Genomic DNA, 15696 nt, shown 5'->3' with positions numbered 1-15696 from the left:
CTCTGCCTCATTATTTCCAAGGAGACCTGATTTTTTTTTTTTTTTTTTTTTTTTTTTTAAATGGTGAATCTTGAGTACACATCTTAATTGAGTTTACTGGTTGGTAACCTTGCATTAGTTAATTATGTAAAATACGTAATTTGTGCGGTTTGCCAGCACAATTTTATTTTTTTATTTTTTAAACAGTCAAACAATAAATTTTAATATGATGGTTGTTATTGGAGCTTGGCTGCAGCTTCACAGGGCTGAAATCCAAAGCGTCTCTCACTTAGTCTCTCACTTCCAATTGAGGTTTTATAAGGAAACTGGCCTTATTAGAATTTGGAAAATATATATGCGTTAACGAGTTACCTTTTCTCAGACAGCTTGGAAAAAAAAAAAAAAAAAAGAAAATCTAACTCAAATTGGCAAACAAAAAACATACACATGCCAAAAGAAGCATATGCATAAATATCCTAAAATTATCTTTATAGTCATTTATAAATTATTGGTGGATTGACATTTTTCAGCAGCCATATAAAATTTAAAAAAAAAAACCAACACACACACGCACAAAATGCAAGAAAACGAACATCTGTTTTGTTCCCCCGTCAACACAGCAGCTGATCAAGGTCACTTTGCTGTCCGTTTTCTCCCAGAAAACGCACTCAACTAATGTGACCATGCACATCTCCTTCCTTCCACATTAATCAGTCTTTCAAATATCCACTCAGTGAATTAATGAGACATTATTATCTCATGCAGCTGGCTCAAAATATTGTGTCTTGGACTAAAAAAAGTGATGTATCAGAAGTGATCATTTAAGCCTCCAAGATGTGGTGTAATATGAAATATATCCTGTATTTTTATTTAACCGTAACTATAAGACAGTTCAATTTTTTATTCTATTAAATATCCAGGCTAAACTAAAGCTCTGACTTTCTGACACTGATATAAGAGGAAGACAATAGGCTTCTTGTTGAGATGGTCTACCAATATTTATGAATTGCTATGCTTTGAGCCCAGAAGGTGAGGACCTGGTAGGAAAGATAATAACTCTGTCACATGGTATTTCTGACAACATGCATGGCCTGGACGGGGTGAGTGGGTGCACTAGAAGCTTGGATGTGACTGTCTGTGAGCAGGCCTTGCCATGGCAGATGGGTCCCCGCAGTCTCCTGCAGAGTGCTGAGCCACCCTACGGGAAGCCACCGGCTCCAGACGAGGAGCAAAACTCACGCTCCAGCTGTCTGTGTTTGTGCCACATGCGCCTACAAGCAATGGAGTTGAAACCTTGTTTCCCCCCCGAACAACAACCACTCTTTGCCCGAATGAGGCCTTCATATCCACTCCCTCATTTGCTTACATTGGCGGTATCCTACATTCATACCCATTTTGATGCAGTGCATCGTTCTCTTATACCAGCTCAGGGTGTTAAAATTGCAAGAAGAGTGGAACCATATAGTGTGTGTGTGTGTGTTATATTTTGAAAAAGCCATGGATCAGTAAACTCATGTAGTATGTTCAAGCCAAGTGGTTACAAGCAGTAACTTTGAAATCTTCTGAACCCTGTGATAAACAAGTGTAACAGGTATCACACAGAAAGTTCTGAAGTTAACAGTACAAATACTTATGAAATGAAACCACTTATTAAAAAAATTAAATACAATACAATTTTATATGTGTATATCTGGACTGACTAGGTTTTTAAATTGACTAGGAAATTAATTTAAACCTCTTTAAAAGGACAGACAGACAGTGAATTGTTCATATTTACATAACCAAAGAATTGCATTCGGTCTTCAAAAACTTATTTTGTTTTGCTTTTGACAAAATAATGGTGATGAATTCTTCTCAGTTTTGAAACATGCAATTAAATTTACAATTAACAATTTAACAAATTAACAAAAAATATTTATTTATATTTAATTTAATCTGGTTACTAAGTGGTTAAATACAGAGGAATGATATAAGCATGATATAAACTGTTTATAAGCAGTAAACATTTTTTCAGATGCAGGGAGGGGGCAACAAATCGATAAGAATGTCTGAATAAATACACCTTTGCCTATATGCGAGCTGATAATTAAAATAAAGTATGTAAAACAGGAACCAACAACCTTTTGACATTTAAATGTTGACACATTTTGTCACATGGTGGGTTACTGTTACTAATAATTACTAATTATCCTTTTTAAAGGGCAATTTGAATACAGTAATTAACAACATTATCTGAAATACTTCACCACATCAGCAAAAAAAAGTAAGGGAAGTCTACAATTACAGCAATGTTAACTCACAGAGAACCTTTTATTGTATGTTTGTGAGTAGATATCGATAGCAGTACATTGCTCAAACTGTCGTGGAAACTGGACCTACAGCGCCATCGACAGGCAAGTATGTGCAAATCGTGCAAAAGCTCTTCCGAGTGGACTACACCGGTTTGTTTGTGACAACACAAACGAATTATATTCACAGAAACACGGAAGATTAAACTTTTCCATTAATTTGCATCCGTTTGCATTAATTGCCGACGTGCCGTATTTTGTAATTAAAATGCGCAGGAGATTATATTTATATCGTTCTCCGTGTAGTTCAAGCCAATTAAATAAGCAAAAACAACCCCAAACAAATGCTGCTTTGACCATCTCCCACTGATAACCGCGGTGTTTATTCGTGTTCAGGCCGTGTCTGTGACTCGTGTGCTGTGCTGTTGCTGTGGGTGTGTGGGTTGGTGGGTGGGATTTCGCTCACGCTGCGGCGGACTGGACCGAGCAACAGTCAGAAAACAAGTTTGGTGCTACAAGATTTCAGACATGGAGTCGCTGAAGAAAAGTCACCGCTCGTTGTTGTGGTGTGTCTTCGTGCTGTGTGTTCAGCTGCCTTTGACGGGAGGTAAGGATTTAAAACTGAACCTCAGCTCTAAGCTAATAGGAAGCGATATGTTTTAAAGGCATGCTATGGTTTGTCCGTCGTTACACCGCTGGGTTGAACAGTGCGTAGGCCTGTGTTATTTTGCGCTCTGTGGTGTGTGTTTACTTCGGGTTTGAGGGGGGTTTCGTGTATTTAGACTGGGGGTAGAAATGTAAATACATTTATTAATGTTACCTAACCAACTTTCCTGAATGTCGACACTGTGTATTTTGCTTGTATCACGTAACTTGCGAACTAACGTTAGCACACTGCGTACATGCACGTATCCGAGTGAAAGTGCACGCCTGTCGTTTGTTTCAAAAGGCTCTTTAAAAGAAAGAATCAGGGCTTCACCTCTTTTTTTTTTTTAACCTCGTCTGAGTGCTTACTTGCATTAGCATTCTTTGGATTTCGCCTCAGGGTGGCTAATCACGGCAGGTTTGAAGTGAAAACACAGCAAGTTTTTGCGCCCATGCTGTACTAGAACTCCATATTAGCACATAACCTTATTTCCAAAAATAAATTGATAAATAAAATCATGCCACCATTTGCCAGACGCAGAATAGAGACACGGATAAAAGAGGAACTGTGGTCACAAGTTGGAAGCAACCAACTGGGATATGACGCAAAGCGTCTCAAGTTTGATGAATTTGACTGCTGATTTCCCATTTTTGTTCTTATTAATGTGCTTTAAGATCATCGGTTTGAAATGAAATAATAGACATAGCTTTACAGGCCTCAGTTTTAGTTTGATTAGGTTATGACGATGCCAAAAGAATTGTGCTTGCTTGCACTTTTCTTTAAACAGAATACCCAAAAGTAATTGGACACCTGGCACCTAAATGATTGTTTGACATCTATAGCAATCTATTCTAAGCCACATAGACAAAGAGGAGCCTGTGTGGCTTAAAATAGATTGTCATTTACATTGAGGTGAAGTTGTCTCTCACTGCAGGATAATAATCAGAGGTGGGCAATTAATTTACCCAGGGGGCCCAGTTTCTCACATGACCCCTTGGGTAAATTAACTGCCCACCCCTGATTAGGGGGCTGTGGAAAGGCACAACGCTTTTTGTGACTGAACAGCAAGGAGATAGAAGTACGTGTTTCCCTTTCAGTCATCTTCATAACCACAATCCTCAGAGGCTCTGCACCAGATGCAAATGGTTTGAGATGCACAAAAGCAAAAATGTGAGGTTGTTGCTCTCAAAACCTTGCAAAAAAAAGTTCTAGTGGGTAAGACCAAACAAATGGCATCAAAATGGTGAACAGATGAAAGTTTTAAATCAGCATCAAATATGGTGGAACATGTATAGCTAGCAATAGTGTGTCACCCTGGCATTCATTGATTTCACTGCAGACAGGAGCAACAGATTGAAAACAGAGGTTTGCTGGAGTAGAGGTCACGTGATGATTCATGACAGTGACACAGAGTGGAATATCATCAAGACTGAGATTAGTTGGTCAACTAATCTAAGTCTGACTGTGTACACCACACAGTGGGCAAGAAGCTGTGTTAGTGAATGTCCTGGCAAAGAATGCTAAGGAAGATCCAGAACCTCGGATAGTTTTAACCCCACAAAGTTAGGGCACTTCTCCGACACACTTCATCGACAGTGTTGGTTTAAATTGTCCTGAACTGTAGGTCTCAGGGTGGCTCTCCATTGTTTCTTTCAGGCTGCCCTGCAGATGGACGAACCTGGCTGCCCTTTAAGGACAGATGTTACCACTTTGTCCATGGAGACGAAGACAAAATCAAAAGCTACAGCTTCGAAGATGCAAAAACTCACTGCAAAGGCTTTGGTAGATGACCGAGCCATGTTACGTTCAAATGTTTCCTGTGTTAAAAACAATAAGTCAAATCGACTGCATCATCAACGCGTGTGATTACGCGTTCATATTTACTGTGATTGTTTTCCTAGAACTTTTGACGATCCAGAGCGGGGAGGAGAATAAATTTGTCATCGACTATAGCTCTGAAGTGTGGAAAAACAGCCCGCCGGTCATCGTGTGGCTTGGAATGTATTACGACTCAAACAGTAAGTGTCCTGAAAACCTTTTGGCTAGTTTCATAACTAATTAACAGTGTTGTTTGGAGGTCACTAGGTCAAAAACTGATAACGAATCTTGCAGAATTTTGTGCGCTGCATCAAAGTCCATTATATTTTAGTAGCTGTAATTTGCCTTTTCAGTAAGGATTATGCATAATTATCAGGGATTGTAACATCTAGTCCTTTTACTGAATCAGAATAAATATAACAACAACTTTACCTCTTTTTTTGTCTAAGCAGTTGTAGAATATATTGTGTCAGCTAAAACTGACTGCTTTTTTCCCATTTGACAAGTTTGACGTGGACTATGAAACATTGTTAAAGTGACCTAAATTTTCTGCTTGTGCCAGCTACTTTTAAAAGCTTGCATTACAGTACAGCATTGACTCATTCTTGTCTTTACATCCTAGCAAAGTTTCAGGAAATCCTGTGGGGGGTTTTTGTGTGAATGCTAGAGGAATGCTGAAGCTTAATGAAAATAAACTCTTTAACTATAGTTGCCCTAAAACATCTAAATATGTGGAATAACAATTCATGTGTCTGGTCAGCTCAAAACATGACGTGGCTTCACGACTACGCGATGAATTTCTCTAACTGGGAGGACGGCTCTTTGATGTCAGACCTCGCAGCCATGGATAAATGTGCAGCTCTGCACACAAACACAGGAAAGTGGGAAATTGTCAGTTGCAGTGATGACCTGGAGAATGGGGTAATCTGTGAAGCCGCCCAGGGTGAGATTTCTTTTTTTTTTTTTCTGTTTTTCTGTTGCACTGGAATTTGAATCTGTCACTTCAGAAAACAGGGCTACGATTGGTGCCTCACATTGTGTTTTCTGTCTTTATTTGCTTTTCAGATAAAGAGAAAGCCAAGCGGAGTAAGTCAACCTTTGAGCTTTATTTCCTCATGGTTTCTGTGCTTATTCCTGTGGTTTTTGGTACTAATTGTGACCTCTCTTGTATCGTTAATCGTCTCCCTCAGAACCTAGCGCAGTGCTCTCTGCCCTCGTCATTCTCAGCGTGGTGGCTATCGTGGGAGTCTCAGCTGTTGTTTGGTTTCTGCACCAGAAGCACAACTTTGGCTCCGGCATCGTCACGGCATTCGAGTACCACCCTCCTTTCCGAGTCCCTGACACAGACCAGTCGTGCCTGGTGGAGGCTGAGGAGACTGATAGCACACCATAGGAGAACGTTCTCTCTCTTCCTTCATAAGAAACACCAAACCCTTCCCCATGGGTGGCTCTTTTTTTTTTGTTTTGTTTTTTTCTTCCCATTCAATGAGAAGTCCACTCTTAAAATTGTTACTTAAGCAGTTTGGGATTAAAGCACGTTAATGGCATGACTCAGAATAATGTGTGTTTGGGAGAAATGTGATGCTAAGCGTTTCTCTTTTACATCTACATGCTTTTTAGTCACCTGCACTAACAACAGATCATTTGTAAACTAGAAAGCGAAAATTTCTGAAGAAATTTTATGTGTGCCTATGCCGCTGCTAATCTGTGTAGTTTGCCATTCTTACGGCTGCTTAGGGCAAAACTCAGAAGAGCAGCCATTCTCCACCATGAACTATGGTAAAAACAAACACCGCTCACACTTCACAGATGACAGCTTACAGTTTTGTGTAAAGATGAAGTTGCTTTGTACAGCCCCGATTTGCAGACGCTGTGCACAGAGGTTCATGAGCAGAAGTCCCCATTGTAGCACGGCAGACCCGACAATGTTTGCATGAACACGTTTTGAAGCATTACGTTATGGACCACTTTTCACACATGGTTGGTGTACCCACACAACCGGCTGTAGCTTTTCAACTTACACACACCCAAAAAACAGCCGAGAGAGCACAGACAACGCCCGAGAGGCGTGATTGCAGATGCCGCTCAGGTGGGTCCACCTCCCCTGCAGCGGCACTGCAGACCACGCCCCGCCACACACATCAAACACATAAAATAAATATTTATGCACTTTCGCATTCACTTTTTGTCTTTTATTATTTTTACACAGTGTTCTGAATGATGAGCAATGGTCTACAGCCAATCTTGTGTATTATTATACAAACTTTGGTTGTAAGATTCAGATAACTATTTAATAAAAGCTAAATATTTTATATGAGAGTAAGAAAGAAAAGTATATCTTTGTGTCCACCTTTCTCTGTTAATGGCCTACCTGGCCCCCTGGCAAAAGCTTTGCTAGATCCGCCCCTGCACAGTTACCAGCTGTCAGCTACACAAAAAAAGGAGCTTGCTGTTTACAGGGAGTGCAGAATTATTAGGCAAATGAGTATTTTGTCCACATCATCCTCTTCATGCATGTTGTCTTACTCCAAGCTGTATAGGCTCAAAAGCCGCCTACCAATTAAGCATATTAGGTGATGTGCGTCTCTGTAATGAGAAGGGGTGTGGTCTAATGACATCAACACCCTATATCAGGTGTGCATAACTATTAGGCAACTTCCTTTCCTTTGGCAAAATGGGTCAAAAGAAGGACTTGACAGGCTCAGAAAAGTCAAAAATAGTGAGATATCTTGCAGAGGGATGCAGCAGTCTTAAAATTGCAAAGCTTCTGAAGCGTGATCATCGAACAATCAAGCGTTTCATTCAAAATAGTCAACAGGGTCGCAAGAAGCGTGTGGAAAAACCAAGGCGCAAAATAACTGCCCATGAACTGAGAAAAGTCAAGCGTGCAGCTGCCAAGATGCCACTTGCCACCAGTTTGGCCATATTTCAGAGCTGCAACATCACTGGAGTGCCCAAAAGCACAAGGTGTGCAATACTCAGAGACATGGCCAAGGTAAGAAAGGCTGAAAGACGACCACCACTGAACAAGACACACAAGCTGAAACGTCAAGACTGGGCCAAGAAATATCTCAAGACTGAGTTTTCTAAGGTTTTATGGACTGATGAAATGAGAGTGAGTCTTGATGGGCCAGATGGATGGGCCCGTGGCTGGATTGGTAAAAGGCAGAGAGCTCCAGTCCCACTCAGACGCCAGCAAGGTGGAGGTGGAGTACTGGTTTGGGCTGGTATCATCAAAGATGAGCTTGTGGGGCCTTTTCGGGTTGAGGACGGAGTCAAGCTCAACTCCCAGTCCTACTGCCAGTTTCTGGAAGACACCTTCTTCAAGCAGTGGTACAGGAAGAAGTCTGCATCCTTCAAGAAAAACATGATTTTCATGCAGGACAATGCTCCATCACACGCGTCCAAGTACTCCACAGCGTGGCTGGCAAGAAAGGGTATAAAAGAAGAAAAACTAATGACATGGCCTCCTTGTGCACCTGATCTGAACCCCATTGAGAACCTGTGGTCCATCATCAAATGTGAGATTTACAAGGAGGGAAAACAGTACACCTCTCTGAACAGTGTCTGGGAGGCTGTGGTTGCTGCTGCACGCAATGTTGATGGTGAACAGATCAAAACACTGACAGAATCCATGGATGGCAGGCTTTTGAGTGTCCTTGCAAAGAAAGGTGGCTATATTGGTCGCTGATTTGTTTTTGTTTTGTTTTTGAATGTCAGAAATGTATATTTGTGAATGTGGAGATGTTATATTGGTTTCACTGGTAAAAATAAATAATTGAAATGGGTATATATTTGTTTTTTGTTAAGTTGCCTAATAATTATGCACAGTAATAGTCACCTGCACACACAGATATCCCCCTAAAATAGCTCAAACTAAAAACTACTTCCAAAAACATTCAGCTTTGATATTAATGAGTTTTTTGGGTTCATTGAGAACATGGTTGTTGTTCAATAATAAAATTATTCCTCAAAAATACAACTTGCCTAATAATTCTGCACTCCCTGTATGAGAGTAAGAAAGAAAAGTATATCTTTGTGTCCACCTTTCTCTGTTAATGCCCTACCTGGCCCCCTGGCAAAAGCTTTGCTAGATCCGCCCCTGCACAGTTACCAGCTGTCAGCTACACAAAAAAATGAGCTTGGTGTTTGTCTCAGAAACAGTTCATAACTTCCCTTCAACTCATTCATGTCACCTAAGGGTAAACCTGTTTCTCCATCACCTGTTCAGCTCTGATGATTCAGTAAGGATATCTGGTTTGGAACAGCCGTTTTTACAGCTGTGGCTGCAGCAAACATCAGCTGATACTAGAAATTAAAAGCAAATGAATTCTAACAACAGCTGATCAAGCTTAAACGTGCTGCTGTTGTTTAGCGCGATAAACAAACAAGAGAGAAAAGCCGATCATTGATCAGTTTCATGACTGAAGTTTCAACAGGCGAGAGAATGACAGGGGAGGCTTCGTAACGACAGAATAAATCGTAATATTTTCTCTGAATGTGGCACGATTCCGTTTGTACGGCAACTCTACGAACTAACCATTATGAATAAAATAAAGTCCAACGTCAGTAACTTAGCGCGCACACAGCTGTATATAAACTCCCGTCGCGCTAGCTAGCACGCAGTACGATTGTAAAAAGTCAGCACAACGAAAATAAACTACACCTAAACTCTGTTTATATCTGACCCAAATAGAGTGCAGTTCATAACTTCTTACCTGAAATTCAGTTCACCTCACGCTCCTGCCTTCGCTTTCCCTGATCCATGATTGACCACCGCGTTAGCAATCGCCTGCCCGGCCTCATATGTCTCGTTGGCGGCATGTCCTTTCTGTCACACACCGGTGGATAGCTGCCCTCTGTTGTAGCTCCACCACCAAACAACTCAGTTATTTTTTCCACATCGACCAGCATCATCGGCCCATATAAACGAAAAATAAGTCCAGCTAAGACACAGACCCTTGCCGAGCGATCGGGCGATTAAACAAATTTTAGCCACCTCACTATCAGCCAAGCCTGGGTGGTTTTTCACGAAGGGTCGCTAGCCGCGCTAGCTAGCTAAGCTAGCGGCGCTAGCTAGCTAGCCAGCCGGCTATCAGCAACACGTAAGAGAACTGTTGCTAAATAAACTACACCTAAACTCGGTTTATATCTGACCCAAATAGAGTGCAGGTCATAACTTCTTACCTGAAATTCAGTTCACCTCACGCTCCTGCCTTCGCTTTCCTTGATCCACGATTGACCTCCGCGTTAGCAAACACCGGACGATCGGCGGTAGCCTCACCGCCTTGTATGTCTCGTTCGCGGCATGTCCTTTCTGTCACACACCGGTGGATAGCTGCCCTCTGTTGTAGCTCCACCACCAAACAACTCAGTTATTTTTTCCACATCGACCAGCATCATCGGCCCATATAAACGAAAAATAAGTCCAGCTAAGACACAGACCCTTGCCGAGCGATCAGGCGATTAAAGAAATTTTAGCCACCTCACTGTCAGCCAAGCCTGGGTGGTTTTTCACGAAGGGGCGCTAGCTAGCTAAGCTAGCGGCGCTAGCTAGCTAGCCGGCTATCAGCAACACTTAAGAGAATTGTCGCTAATATGGGATGTCTTGATAAAACGAGCAGATATTTGAAGTTTACACACCTACATTCTCGCCTGAAAATATCTTAAAAGTGTATTTTGTGACCTAGAAACACGAATAAAAGACATATAAAACGAAGTGGTGTCCGCCATTGTTTAACTCGGCAGAGGGGTGCTATGAATTATGGGATATGGAGTTTTGTAACAAGCATACAGATTTTCAGCCGTACTACTCCCGGTATACCACTAGAGAGAGCCAACCCACCACAAATAAAGTCTGTTTCTATGGAAATTGGCCTAAATTTGCACTAAAATCTAAATATTTCAAAAACTATAAAGTCATAAACACCAAAGTGTATACCATACTAGTCCAGCTCCAGCCACACAAAATGATCTAACATATGTAACCCTATTTTCAAAACTGTTTGGCAGAGAAGCGCGGGAAAATTTTCACTAAAATATTAATATTTAAAAAACTATAATAGTTATAAACACCAAAAGTCATAGCACACCATTCCTGATCCAGCCGCACAAAATGAGGTAACATATATGAAGCTTGTCTCAAAACTGCGGGGCGAGTTTCGCTGCAAAATTTCAGGCGGAAACTGAAGAATAATAATAATAATAATAAATCCGACGAATAGTAATATGTGTGCCTCTTGTCATAGGCACACATAATATCTCTGATTGGTGCATTTTCCTCAGCTACCACTGGGCGCAACGTCAGGTTACACGTCAGGCACTACAGAATGGTCAATAGCTGTTCCTTTTTTGCATATTGAAACAAATGTACTAATGGTTTCCTTAAGTGGTATGCAAGATTATATGAGGAGTGTGACTTTCACGTGTTTTGTGTGCATGCAGGAATTTTTGTTACACAGTTAATTCAGCTTGGTTTGGAGTCCCACAAACTTGAGGGTGAACAAGAAGGGATATTAACAAATTTTTGTTTGGGTTTGTTGCCACTTTATGCACAAGAGATTTATGTATCTCATGTGTTCCAAAAAAATGCAATCAATAATGTTTTTGTTTTTTTCCTTTTTTTTTCTCTTTTGAATACCTTGTCTCTGTTGTAAATGTTCAGATTATTCAAACTCTACAATGTAAGATAGGCTGTAATTAAACGCCTGTAATCTTCAAGCCAAAGCTAATACAACCTTGTACCCCGGTGAGAATTACAATTTATACATTTAAGTTTATACCAAGCTCCGTATGAGCCATACTGGAATATAACAAATAAAAAGCTTAAACTTGCCTTAAAAAAACAAAACACAAAATAGTCCAGTATTTCTTCCAATAGTTAGAGGACTCTTTTAATTGCTTCATCCAAACAAGAAAGCATGAGCAGCCGCCTTGTTATTTCATGCACAATGATGTTGCAATTTAGGTGAACAAAAATCCACAAAAATAAAAACTTGTCCTAAATGACTGTAACTTTATAAGATTTTAAGATAACTTTATGAGATGTTCTGGCAGAATGCTTTTATGTTTTTGTCCTCTGCTGTTTCTTGTTTATGGAAAGCACATGGAATCCTTTCTGTCGTGACTATACAGCCAGTAAATATTTAAACTGTTAATTCATTCCAGGTCCACTTTATAGTTTAAAGGGTTAAAAGACTGTGGGATTAAATGTTTACTTGCTGCCCTGTGGAAAAGACAATCTTACTATTAGAATTTTTAGAAGAAAACCGAATGCGAATGATTATAGGGGATTAAAGCGTGATGTGAATATGGAATGAGTATATTGCAGATGAATGGCAGGAACCTTTGTATGATGCTGAATTTTTTTTCTCCAATAAATTTGCACAAATTTATTAAAACCATATTTTGTCTGTGTAATAAGGGGTAATCTGGGGAATATGGAAAAGTCAGTTCACTCAAATCCACAGCACATTCTTTTTAAAGCACGAATGCATAATATATAAGATTCATTTGGTATGATTTTTAATAGTATGCCACAAGTAACCCTATTGCTTTTCTAGCGATGCCAGTTCAGAAAAAAAGGAATACTTTCTAGTCAGTCTTATATTTCCCATTTATGCTAGATATACAATATCTACATGTCACTGCATAAATTTGACTGGAAGAATGACCTGGAATACCAAAATCGGAGAGTCTGTGAAAATCATTTTTAATCACTGTCAGCTGAAGAGTGTCTGTCCCTGTAAGAGTCCAGTGGTTCTGTTGACATTTTAGTGTGAGGTGAGATGAAACAGAATTGAAAGAAGTCAGCAGGATATCCTTCACTTTCATGCACATCTAATTTCAGATTTCCAAGCTATCCATCAAAGTTTCTTCAGAAATTGTCAGCGGATGCCTCTTTACTGGGCAAGTACACTTTCTTGATATGTTTTTTTTTTAACATTTTACAATGAATGATTAAAAGCAGTTGTGAACCAGCATTTACTGATGCAGCACATTGATAGCGAATCTTTGTAAACACCTTTTCTTCCTGGCAGTCAAGGTAATTTCTAGATTTGGCCACAAGGTGGGACAGTGGAACAAATTTCTCTTGAGTCTGTTTATTACGGTCACTGGAAATAGAAAATTTCTTCCACAAATTTAAAAAAAAAAGGTCTAGAAACATAGAAAAAAAAATAGTTTTAAACAGCTTGTTTGTGTTAGTAATTAATAAGAATGATTTCTAGCATGTCTCTTAAGATTTCTATTAGAATAAAGTATTGGTCTGTAGCACAGGCTATGTGTGGTTGTTGATTTTAAACTGTTGTAGTAACAAAACACTGAGAAATTAGAGGATTATTATTAACTGCCTTAACTCTTTGTGGCAGATTCAAAGAGGTGATGGAAACATTCCTCAGACATTTTGATTCATATTGACATTATAGTATCACACAGTTGCTGCAGATTTATAGACTGCACGTCCAGAATGAGAATCATCTATTCAACCACATACCAAAGGTGCTCTACTGGATTGAGATCTGGTGACTGTGGAGGCCATTTGAGTACAAGAACCTTATTGTCATTTTTCATTATCCTGCTGGAAGCAGATATACACTGTGGTTATAAATGGACTGAATGGTCAGCAAAACTACTGGGGTAAGCTTTAAACCATGTTCAGTTGGTACTAAAGGTCTCAATTTGTGCCGAGAAAATATTCCCCACACCATTACACCACCATCAGCCTAAAGTTTGTTATAGAATAGGATGGATCAATGGCTTCATGTTTTTTTTTTTATTTTAATGTCAAATTGTCAACTTAATGCCCAAATATTGCAGCAGAAATTAAGAATTCTCAGAACAAGCAACATTTTTCCAATCTTCTGTTGCCCAATGTTAGTCAGCCTCTGCAAACTGTATCCTAAGTTTCCTTATCTTACAGCTGTAGCCACATCAATATGTTGTGTGTTCAGATATGCTCTTCTGCATCTGTTGTTGGTGTTGACGCCTTTTGAAGGACATAGAAGCCATTGACATGTCTCCTCCTCTTTATTATCCCAGCTGGGTATCTGATCACTGGATCTTGTTCTTTCCATTCAGCTGAGTCCTCAGGACTTGCCTTACCCTCTGAAGCTTGCGGCTTTCCTAGCGGCCTGTTCATGGTTCCCATTTGCCTGTAGGATTGACAGGTACTTCTAGCTGTTCTCAGTGTTTGCAATGTTGCCTTCTGGTGCTCTATCTACCTGCCAATTTCTTTCTGTGCCCCACTCATGTATCTTATTCGCTTCCACGTGGTACCGAAGCAGGTTATTCATTGGTAGTTGGATCGAACCAGTCCGGCCTTCAGTTCAGCCTCTCGTCCATTAGCAGCTGGTTTATTTGTGCTGCCAGATGCTCATGTTTCTTCGTGCTTCTTCCTCAAACTGTCCCATTCTTCATACTGGAGACCCTGTGATAGTTACTGGATCCTGTTCAGGGAGGTTGCATGGTCTGGGTGATGGTATCAACCCCCCTGGCCTCACATCCTGGCTCCCCCTTGCTGTAGCATTTGTGTGTTACCTAATTGAGCAGTTCCTTCTTCCTAATGTTGGAACACTGCCTCCTTGTTCCAGTAGCCCACTTCTCATCAGTGTGTCCTGGTTCCTCAACACCTGACGCGAACCTTGTTAATCTGGGCAACATCCTAGCCATACCGGCTTCATTTGGAAGCCGGTATGGCTTCAGTTGGAATACTGAACTAGTTCATTATTACAAAAGCAAGAGGCCATGTACTGTTTCAGGCCAGTGAAGTATTTAGCTATTGGATAATTCCTATTTTGTTAGTAGAATGAACTTAATCTGTGATTTTGTTTTTAATGGCTTTACCAACATATGCAAGTCCACATTGAAGGGTGTGTCAAATCTATAACATGAGTGCACTAGATAACAACGTGATAGCATTAACTGCATAGTCATGTTTTGGTTTCAGATGTGTTACTGCAGTGTTAAACAGCATCATAAATTTATAGCTCAGGTCTTTCAAAGTTACAGTCCTGTATATCTCTATTTCTATAATTCGGATTTATTAGTTATCCTACAATCAAGTAGTGAGTTAAATGCATGCAATATAAGATAATTATAGATATATAACTATAATGCAAGGATTCAGCTGGAAATGTGATCTGAATCAGTGTCCTAATTTTTTAAACAATTGTTACAGAAGGATCAATGATCACTAATCTAATTTTTGCAGTTACAGTTCCAAACTTAGCTTAGTCATACTGCTAAATCCTCAGAATCCATCTTTCTGGATACACTGTAGATATTTTACTGTCATATACTGCTCTGTTTTCTCATCACAAAAGCAGCACTGTCTGATTTTCTCTTACAACAGGAAACAAATTGAATTCACACTTCTGCCACACCACTGCTCAGAGCAGGAAGAGGTCAACCCAGAATGATTAATTAAAATGAACACTTGTACGTGTGAATGAAATACGGCATACAGTAATGTGACAGAAAAACACTTGAAGCCAAGAAATATCTGCATCATGCACTGAGTGAACTTATGTATCAATAAAATATGGAACAGAAGTGAAATCCATGACTTGCTCATAGGCTTAGTAATACAAATACACACAGCAGAGCACTGACTCTATGCATTAAGGCCGTTTCCTGCCTTACAGGTTTTGGTTGAACCTTGTGTCTCTTTCTCACGATTGTGTTGGATATCCGTTATTTCTGTCTGTGCTCGTTTTCTATTCATGTGCCTGTGCTTCCTGGGAAAGGTGCCTGTATACAGAACATCTGTTTCTCTTGTCCTTCATCCTGGTCATCTCATGTTTCTCCTCCATTTACTATCCTGGAACATGCTCCAATTAACAGAAGAAAACAAAGACTACAATGCAAATGACTGCTTTCTGACCAGTCACTTCACTTATTTGCACCCCATGGGACTGATATGAATTATATTACATTTTGTATGTCTTTACTCTTATATAAATTTCA

The 15696-nt window shown here is 40.0% G+C and overlaps 1 protein-coding gene across 1 annotated transcript; it reads left to right on the top strand.

The window, feature by feature from the left end:
* Positions 1-2683: 2683 nt before the first annotated feature.
* cd302 (CD302 molecule) lies at positions 2684-6367 on the top strand. Its single transcript, XM_005452988.4, has 6 exons — positions 2684-2874; positions 4570-4695; positions 4815-4931; positions 5492-5674; positions 5797-5817; positions 5922-6367. Exons 1-6 carry the CDS (start codon positions 2796-2798, stop codon positions 6122-6124), a joined length of 729 nt encoding a protein of 242 aa, XP_005453045.2. The 5' UTR covers positions 2684-2795; the 3' UTR covers positions 6125-6367.
* The last annotated feature ends 9329 nt before the right edge of the window (positions 6368-15696 follow it).

The sequence above is a fragment of the Oreochromis niloticus genome, linkage group LG16, assembly GCF_001858045.2.
Source record: "Oreochromis niloticus isolate F11D_XX linkage group LG16, O_niloticus_UMD_NMBU, whole genome shotgun sequence".
In the NCBI taxonomy this organism is placed as follows: domain Eukaryota; kingdom Metazoa; phylum Chordata; class Actinopteri; order Cichliformes; family Cichlidae; genus Oreochromis; species Oreochromis niloticus.
Note: the sequence above shows the minus strand (reverse complement) of the source record. Positions and strands in the feature narration are given on the sequence as shown.

Coding starts and splice junctions, on each gene's coding strand:
- cd302 (XM_005452988.4), top strand. CDS start 2,796: ATGGAGTCGCTGAAGAAAAGTCACCGCTCGTTGTTGTGGTGTGTCTTC. Junction 2,875..4,569: donor TCAGCTGCCTTTGACGGGAG/GTAAGGATTTAA, acceptor TGTTTCTTTCAG/GCTGCCCTGCAGATGGACGA. Junction 4,696..4,814: donor AACTCACTGCAAAGGCTTTG/GTAGATGACCGA, acceptor TTGTTTTCCTAG/AACTTTTGACGATCCAGAGC.